Source organism: Sinocyclocheilus rhinocerous, unplaced genomic scaffold (assembly GCF_001515625.1).
Source record: "Sinocyclocheilus rhinocerous isolate Xijiao unplaced genomic scaffold, SAMN03320098_v1.1 scaffold2106, whole genome shotgun sequence".
Taxonomy (NCBI): domain Eukaryota; kingdom Metazoa; phylum Chordata; class Actinopteri; order Cypriniformes; family Cyprinidae; genus Sinocyclocheilus; species Sinocyclocheilus rhinocerous.
This window is the reverse complement of record NW_015657498.1, coordinates 165,647-175,105: the sequence shown is the minus strand read 5'-3', so window position 1 is coordinate 175,105 and position 9,459 is coordinate 165,647. Positions and strand designations below refer to the sequence as shown.

Sequence of the window (9,459 nt, the reverse complement as noted above, 5' to 3'; positions counted from 1 at the left end):
GCTGCTCAGGACACCACACGAGCTCAAAGAGATAGTATGCACCTGTTCCGTGTCTATTTATCTATCTACTCTAACGGTATCTACTTTATACTACTTATCTTCAATAGAATTTTCTCTAGCCACACTCCTCAGATCAGTATCATCTGCAGTCTATCATTGTCTTTCTTTCTCGCTATGTACTCGTCAGAGTCTCCTCTCCTGTTTTTCTCTTTTATTTGATCTTCTCTATCCCTCCCTCTCACTCTCCTGCACACTCTCTTCTGTTTGTGAGGCTCTTTTGGCTCAGATTCCTAGATAACTGTGGCTCTTTGCTGTCTGACATGCACTGGTACACCCACCCCCTAACACAGAAATACACACACTTGTTCCTATACGTCTACATGCACATGCAAACACTCAGCATCTAACTGGTCACATGAAATTTCACCATCAAATCCATCTAGGATCTACAAATAAACACTCTCTCTCATACAATCACATTCAAATACAAAGATAAACATCTTCATCAGGTTTTAACTCAACCTTTTTACTGTGTGTGTCCTGTTTTGGAGTGTGTGTAACGTTTATTGAGTTTGTTAAGGGTCATAAAAACTTTTCCTCTTTTAAAATTCCTCTTTTAACACTCTTATTAAAAGACAGACAGTCGCATACTAATATATATACATACACACGGGCAGGGAAGGAGAAAAATCTTTTGAATAGGGTGACCTCTGCTAAACTTTGACCTTTAACCTTTCTCTGTCTCAAGCGGGAAGGTGTTAGACCTATTTTATTTGTGAGGTGTTTGCTCTTTGTGTGCTTGGGTGCTATAACAACTGTGTAACTGTAAATGTGCCAACATGCATATTAGAGTCAACGCATGACTCACCTGCAGGCGGGTAATGAACAGATCAAAAATCACTATGTTGGGTTATTTCCTCATCAAAGTGTAATTCATCGGGGTGCAGAAAAGTAAGACATACATTTTCAATTTGTATTACATTTAAGAGATCTGTGCCCTGGTATTATGTGTTACACCTACAAGGTTTGGAAGATGCGAACACCTTGTATGTGTTTATAAAATTTCAACACAAACCATTATCAGTAGGTATAGATTGCCATCTAGTGCTGAATGTCTGGGATAAAGGCATTTAGAGGAGAAAGTGAATTATTTTGAAAATTTTTAAATTCTCTGAATTGTATTATTTATTATTCTCTGAAATATTTTGAAATATGTTTTGAAACTCTCAGAAGTATCACGTTATGGTTATATTAACCAAATCTGTATCCTGTGTGGAAGGACTAACTATACAAATTAATTCTGTGGCGACCCCTGAAGTTTTTAACAGCTCATGCCACAATAGGGGCGGAGTTTGCTCAACATTTTAGAAAAATACCCCATTGTTAGTTAGACTCATTGTTAAACTAAACTTTGATTTGTTATCATATCGTGTTTTAGCATAATTTAAACTATATGTCTCATGCCGTAATAGTTTTTATGGTCTCCTTACTGTACCAACTCGTATTGTCCAGATGGTCAAAATGAAATCACAGTAAGTTTTAGTTTATCTCTAATCTGTCATCTTTACCGCTCATGTTACAGCTCAGTGCAGTAAAGATCCTTTGAGATGCTAAACATGACTAGATGTTCCTGTAACGAGTTGTCAGACTCATCAAATTCTAGCAATTTGAGCTCAACACCTTTGATATAATAAACCGTTTAAAACATAAAAAGTGTGCTGACTAACGTAAGTTACCATACAACGGTCAAATACTCAAAATGTAATGTTTTTATTCGAGAAAAAAAAAAAAATCACTTTCACACACAGGCGCAGAAGAATACAGTGTTAAGTCACCAGGAAAAAAAGAGCAAAGAAAAAGTTTGCCAATACACAGCCACGGGAGGGCGTATAATGTGTTAGTTGAGTGAAATTAAACTGCTTGCATCTCGAGGGCGTTTGGTAAACACGGACTGAGTAGTATAATTTTAGAATCTTTACTTTCTAAATTTTCACAGCAAGTTTATTGTACGAACGGTCTCAATATCTATAAAAAGATTTTCGTTCGCAAAGTAAGTGCCCCTACCCAAAATCGCAAGGCATTGTGTGGACAATATCTTTTCTTTGCTTTCTCGCGCCACGATTTTGCATTTATTTCACCACTTTTGCACACTGTCAGAAAGAGCTACTTTTGCACTTCCCATATGAATAATTTAACTTAGTAATATATGTCAAACTAACAAGATAATAGCTCCCAAAGTCATGGAAGAAAACACAACTCCACAAGCGCCTCTTCTGACGGTGTTGTTGTTCTCAATCACGTCCGCGTGGCGCAGTTAAATCTGATGATTCAAAACGCTGAGATAATGCTCGCTTGCTAGAGCTGATATTCTCTCGTTCTCGGAAACACCCATATATACGCATCAAATTTGATCATGTCTGCTGAGGTCGAAGAGTCAGCACCCGCCCAAGCCCCTGCTTCAGCAGCAACCAAAACGAAGAAGACATCGGCGAATAAGGCAAAACCTGCCGTGACTGCTTCTCCAGCTAAAAAGAAGAAAAAGAAGAGCAAGGGGCCCGGCAAGTACAGCCAGCTCGTCATCGATGCGATCCGAACCCTGGGCGAGAAAAACGGCTCGTCGCTTTTCAAGATATACAAGGAAGCGAAGAAAGTGAGCTGGTTTGATCAGCAGAACGGCCGCATGTATCTGCGCTACTCCATCCGCGCGCTCCTGCTCAACGACACGCTCGTGCAGGTGAAGGGACTGGGAGCCAACGGCTCATTCAAACTCAATAAGAAGAAATTTGAGAAAAAGCCAAAGAAGAGTGCCTCCAAGGCGACCAAGGCAGAAAAACCTGCAAAGCCGGCGTCCAAAAAAGATGCGACCAAGAAAGTGACTGCAAAGAAGAGCGCCAAAAAGAGCCCCGTTAAAAAGAAGACCTCGAAGAAGACGAGTGTTAAGAAGGCGACACCCAAACCGAAGAAAGCAGCTGCAAAAAAGCCAAAAGTCCCGGTGAAGAAGGCAACTAAGGCGAAGAAATCAAAATAGACTTTCTGTGAAAATGAAGAATTTTTGTATATAGCTTATTGGAAAGAGGACACAGATAAGGGGAATCGTTTTTTTATTTATTTATATTTTGATATTTTTGTTGACTTTAGGTATGCTGTCATTTAGGGTTTGATGTAGCTAGTTCTTCTAGAAACGGCTTCATAGAGACGCACCCACTTTAGTTTCTGCACTGCTGCAGGACGTCATGCTTTTTAAATTTTTTTATGAAAGTGACTGTTTCGTTTGCTGCACTAAACAGGATACTTGGTACTAGCTAACTAGACGAAGATTAACGCTTTGTGAATATAAGCTAGAACTGTGTTTTTTTTCCATATGAAATGTTGCTGAACTGCAAAAAAAAAGTCAAATTAAATCTGATTTTTAAATAAAAATGGCTGCACAACCTTCTTGACGGGTGTTTAATGGGGATGCCTTTTAACCTGTTCATTTAAACAGCGTAAATATATGCAAGATTAGATTAACGATTCAATTTAATATTACCTTGAGCACTTTGTGTGTAAACAGTAAAGGGTGCATGCACAAAAATCATTTGAAATCACCAATAAAAAGGGAAATACATTTAAAACTACTTATCTGGGATCTAATCAAGTTGTTGGAGATCTAAACTTTTTTATTCGCCGAATCTTATAATGTTTTGACAATAATATTTATCTTTTAATGTTTTTTTATGTATGTTCCTAAATTTTCCCCATACTGCTGTTTTTAAATCCCTGCGGAGCTCTTTAAAAAAGACCCTCATGCAAAATGTGATTTTAAATATGATACACAAATATTACGTGGTAAAGCAGTTTAGATACAATAGTACTGTGAATACAAATAAAAAAAAGTTTAAGTTCTGCCACCACTACAAACTGACAAGAACCTCCTCTTTTACAACATTGCAAAAAAATGTTTGTATCAAGTAAAGTCCATAGTAAGCATTAATGTCAGCGAATGAAGCATAATACAGGCATGTTAGCCCCTTTCAGTATCAAGATGTCTTCGACTAGAAACAGTAGGTACAGAAAAATCAGGTCGAATTTTACAGTCGTCGCCCCCTACTTGGTGAAAAGTTGGTATCTTCCAATGAGATGAGTGGCGTTACTCGCGGAAGTCGCCCGGTGTTTGTAGCACTTCCGTCTTCGGCTGCAACGGGTACACAGAAATGGTAGGATTGCCTTTCAGCACTTCGGGAAACAAGACAAACTGTGTTTTGTATATATAATTTTTATTACATGAATGATAATACTGTTGTGACGCAAATGTCTGATTGCTGGTGTTTGTTTCTGCGTTGGTATGAAGTTGCTCAGTCGGCTCGTAGAGCTAATTCACTTGCTAACATCCCCACCCTTATTCCCCAGTCGCGGGTTGACTGATATTGATTTGACAATTTAATATCTATTAAAAATGCCAGCGCTCTGAAATCCAGGGTTTTTGTATTATGGGCAAACCAACTCAAACTGACCTGTTTCATATTGAATTTTAATCGATGGCCAGCAAATAATCAATAGGCAAACCAGTGTCGTGCTACAAATTTTGTTTCTTCTGTACTGTTACGCATTTGAATAAACGGGCGTATAAGTGCAAATTCTGTTGATCTAGTTGCTGGTTACTTCTGTGATATTTACTTGTTTTGCTTATGCACACCACAACATGTCATAGGTGCTTATCCCAGCTATCAGTATAACAATATTAACTTGCTTTAGGTATGTTAATGATGTGTACAGGCAACGGTCTGTTTTAGAGTCTAGTTCTATGCAGTGAGCTATTTCTGAATTCAAGGCAGCCCACATAATACTAAACAAGGTCAGTGTTTTAATATTCATCATCTTTCATGCAGGTTTTGCACTTCCTCAATGTCTTGAATTTAAGTTCAGGAAGTGTAAGATTTCAGAAGTGTGCAGTCTATGAAAAGATTCTTGGTGTTTGCGGGTTGACTGAGCCACTTAATGTGTACAGCATCGTTTTTTTTTTTCTTTGGAGGACTTGTGCAGAAGTACAGTATCCCAAGAATTCCCCTGCAGGTTCAGGCGTGTGTGGAACAAATAGAGTGGAAGTTGTGAGCCATTTGCTAAGTGCTTGCTTGCTGTAAGGTAGCTGACATGGTTCATCCTGAGTACTGATTTAGTTTGATTCGTTTCATCAGACGGCGACTCTGCGCCCATACCTGAATGCGGTGCGTGCTACACTGCAGGCAGCTCTCTGTCTGGAAAACTTCTCCTCGCAGGTGGTTGAAAGACACAACAAACCTGAGGTTGAAGTCCGGTAAGTGTGTGTGACTGTTTGCATATGTGTTTTATTTGTGTGTAAACGTTACATGATTCATATAGGTCAGTGGCGTACATCTGGCTGGTTAAAAACTTTAACATCAACATTTTTAAATGTTTGCAATATGAACAATATGAGGTAGATAGTTTGAAAGCGAATACTTGCAGAAGTTGCAGTAAACAGCCAAACCTAACCTACCAATTCAATATATTCTTCAAAATTTCATTTCAGCTTTTAAAGAAATAGTGGACATATGAGAATTTCTAATGTTTTACTCATGAGCATCTGGGGTTTAGTTTTATATTAAGTTTTTTGTTTTGCTCGTGGTCCTTAAATGCATGACATCATGAGACCCCTGATAGTGTTGTTATGCAGCAGATTTTAGGCCATTTGATGGTGATTCAGCATGCCAGTTTAAAACCACTTGTGGTGCAGACTGCAATAGACACTTAGCCTATTTATACGGCATTGTATGCAGAATGTTTGTGTGTATGCTTGACTATTTTTGTCTTGTCTCAACAGGAGCAGTAAGGAGCTGTTGCTTCAGCCTGTTGTAATCAGTAGGAATGATAAAGAGAAGGTCTTAATAGAAGGTTCCATCAACTCTGTGCGAGTCAGCATTGCTGTCAAACAGGTTAGAACACTCGTTGTTTTACCCTAAACTCACTCTTTCTATCCTTTCAGAGATGGGTCTTGAAATATTGTTATATATTGAAAACTGAAAATGTTCTAATACAAAAAGAGAAGTATTGTGGTGGTGATGAGACAAGAGAGGGAGGTTGGTTTCACTCTGACTCAACACATGCAGTCCACTGAAAGCCAGTGGTTTTCAGCCAGGGGCCCACTAAAGAGCCTCAGCAAATTTCCAAGGGGGCAGCGGGATTTAAATTGAATAAATTGTCATTTATATTTTAAAATAGTCATGCGCTATTAAAACGCAAACAAGCAAGGTGTATTCGTAATTGATTAGTTTAATATATCGAAATTGGAAAACAAGCATTTTTTCATAATTACAGCAGAAATACCAAAAATATAAATACCAATATGTTGGTAAAGGGGGTCCTTTGAATATTGTGTTGGTGATTTTGGGCATTTTGAGTCACAAAGGTTGAGAACCACTGCGGAAGGCCAGTAGGTATGCGATTTATGTTTCAATAGAACAAGCTAAGAATCCAGTTTGATGGCTTGTTTCTGTCTTTAATGGTCTGTGATTGGATGATGCATCTCAACTGGTCCATTGAAGGCTGATGAGATTGAAAAGATCCTGTGTCACAAGTTCATGCGCTTCATGATGATGAGAGCTGAGAACTTCTTCATCCTGCGAAGAAAACCTGTCGAGGTGAGAGCGAGTGGAGAAACGTACAAAAACACTAGGCCTGTTTCTGTGATTACAAAGCTTTGTGTTCGCAGTTCATTTTTATTTTTTGCCAACAAATATCTTAAGTTCTTTGTTGTGAAATGTCTACATGTAATATGATATTTTAACAGTGAATAACCCTCCTTTCTTTTGTCAGGGATATGACATCAGTTTCCTCATTACTAACTTCCACACAGAACAAATGTACAAGCATAAGTTAGTGGACTTTGTCATCCATTTTATGGAGGAGATCGATAAGGAAATCAGTGAGATGAAACTGTCAGTCAACGCCAGGGCTCGCATAGTTGCAGAGGAGTTCCTCAAAAATGTGAGTCTCTCTGGAACATGATTTAATAGAATGAAAAGTTCAGTGTCACACCAGCATACTCTCTTACTCTGTATTCTGTTTGTACTCAACAGTTTTAGGAAATTATCAGTACACCTTCTACTGGCTGCAATACCTGTGTCACATTGGATGCCATAAAAACTGATGGAGAGCTGTGGGGCTATGGAGGAAGTAGTTAAGGTGCGATTTGTTTCCTGGACCACCAGCAAAGGTGGAACAGCTGGATCCAGAGGGTGTCGTTTGTCACAGGAGTGAATTCAGAGTATTGCAGTATTGTAACTCAAGAGCAAACTGATGGCTTTCACAGACAGCCACAGTACTCCTTTTGTTATTGTTTTATTCCTTTGTTTGACTTTTTTTTTCTCGTTTTTTTGTGCTAATGGCCTAATTTTGTTTTAAAATAATTTAGTTTCTTCACACTCTGCAATTCCATTTGTGTATTGTCTCTGTTCATCATCCCAAATCCCTTTGTTATTATTTAGTAGTAGTGAAGCGCTCACAACGTTGCAATATTCTGAATATGCCTCTGCTTTTTCCCTCGTGCTCATGAATATTAATGAGTAGGTACTGTACATATTAAAAAGGATAGACTCATTTTACCTCTGCCTTTCTAATAAACCTTAAAATCAGGGTGGGTCTATATAAATGAAGCTTTATTGATGCTCATGAGCACTAAGGAAAAATGTTCAATGTCCAATCATTTAGACGGTTTGTTTTGTCTGTGTTTTTTATAAATATGTATACTGTGTTCAGATTTTTCAAGGTAAGTTTTGATATTAAAAAAAAAAACCACGCTGGTGCACATGGATTTTACGAATCATATCAGTCATGGCAAAATAATGATGATGCTAAATAAATCCCTTTATTGCTTGTATTGTGTTGTGTACGGTGGGAATGACCGCTCTTTCAATTTAGGTTCAATTACTTATTTTGGTAAGTTTTGTTGCAGTCTGCCTTCTGTACATTTTGAATGTTACAGTCTGTACAATACAATGATGGCCCATATTTGAAGAGCCCCTGAGAAGGATCAGTAACTATTTGATATGCAGCCCCCTGTACTTTTAATTATTTGATATGCAACACCTTTTTATGATATTTAAAAAAATCTCATCACAAGAAATTCAAATAGTAGTAGAAGTTACCTATTTTTAGTTGTTTATCCACACAGCCAAGGTCAGGTAACTCACCTTTCTTCTGTGTCACATGATGTGTATAAACTACCATATGTTAGTATCCTAATTAAGAAATTGGTGTTAATATAATGTTTTTTCCCTTTATTTAATTTGATTTATTTTCAATTTTTAAAAAACAAATCTAGGAATCTGCCATTTATTGCACAGACTTAGGGAGAATAAGACACCTTTATTAAAGCAAATAAGACTATTTGACTAATATTTTGGAGTTGGCAATACTTTTATAAAAAGTATTGTTATTTAGTTTGATCCGTTTTCTCTTTTTGTAGTATAGCAAAGAATTGATAGCAATCTCATGTTTACATCTTGCAACTTTTTTCTCTTTTTATAATTAAAATGAGATCAAATAAATGTACTCATCTATCTGTTCTCCCTTCAGGCTCTTGTATATTTTGTTGTTTTCGAAGGGCAGCTGCATGAGTGCATCTATATTTGTTCTTAATCCTTATAAGATGATAATATGAAATCTGAAATATCATATATCCCTTTTTATTGAGGAGATGAGCTCACCCTTGTGAGTAACCTCTTGAGAATTTTTACAGCACTTTCCCCTTTTACAGAGCCCCTATCTTGTTTCCCATCCCAAGGAAACTCTGAGTGTAATTGGGATAAATCATTTGATCCCTTGTTGAACTGATGGGAGGTTCTTTGACAACCACAAGAGATGGGTCAAGAAATAAAGCTGGCAGAGATGAAGTTGCCCTTACTGTACCATAAAAAAAACAGGTCAAATAATTCTCTTCGGATCACATAAGTGTAACAACTATTGTATTTAACCTCTTGAGACCCGGCAAAACATTTTAGGAAAAAATTAGTATTTTTTTTCATGTCATTACATTGTTTAGAGCATTAAAAAAAATGTAAAAATTATATTTCATTCATAAGTTATGCTACGTCCTTGGTAGATTACTTGCTTCAATTAAAAAATAAAAAATAAAAAGACATGAATGAACACGCATAGGCAAAAACAATAGATTATTTTTTAAATCACCAATACATTTTTAGGTTTCAGGATTTATTTTTTATAATTACAAAATATTATCATATTTCCATAAGAGTGTCACTAAATTAATATCAGACATTTTTGAAGACCAAGGAGAGGGAGTGGTCATGGTGAAACATCCAAACATTTAGTATCTCTGAAAAGCCCTGAATGTGCTCTGTACAGGACATCCAGACTTAAAACTGTGTCATGTGTAGTCTCAGAGAAATTCACTAAAATATAATGTCCTCATATGAGGATGCAGGGTCTCAAGAGGTTAAACCT

General features: G+C 37.2%; 2 protein-coding genes across 3 annotated transcripts; both read left to right on the top strand.

Annotated features, from left to right (window-relative positions):
- Positions 1–2,290: 2,290 nt before the first annotated feature.
- Positions 2,291–3,406, top strand: LOC107721189 (histone H1x-like). The gene has a single exon (XM_016529071.1). The coding sequence runs from the start codon at positions 2,414–2,416 to the stop codon at positions 3,026–3,028; it is 615 nt and encodes a 204-aa protein (XP_016384557.1). The 5' UTR covers positions 2,291–2,413; the 3' UTR covers positions 3,029–3,406.
- A 713-nt stretch (positions 3,407–4,119) lies between these two features.
- LOC107721188 (actin-related protein 2/3 complex subunit 4-like) lies at positions 4,120–8,096 on the top strand. 2 transcript variants are annotated; one of them, XM_016529068.1, is made up of 7 exons: positions 4,165–4,196; positions 4,756–5,087; positions 5,175–5,293; positions 5,819–5,930; positions 6,540–6,635; positions 6,811–6,981; positions 7,074–8,096. In XM_016529068.1, the coding sequence occupies exons 2-7, from the start codon at positions 4,863–4,865 to the stop codon at positions 7,077–7,079; spliced, it is 729 nt and encodes a 242-aa protein (XP_016384554.1). In that variant the 5' UTR covers positions 4,165–4,196; positions 4,756–4,862; the 3' UTR covers positions 7,080–8,096. The 2 variants fall into 2 exon arrangements, with proteins under 2 accessions (XP_016384555.1, XP_016384554.1); XM_016529069.1 differs by lacking the exon at positions 4,756–5,087 and having other exon boundaries at positions 4,120–4,196.
- Positions 8,097–9,459: the final 1,363 nt, after the last annotated feature.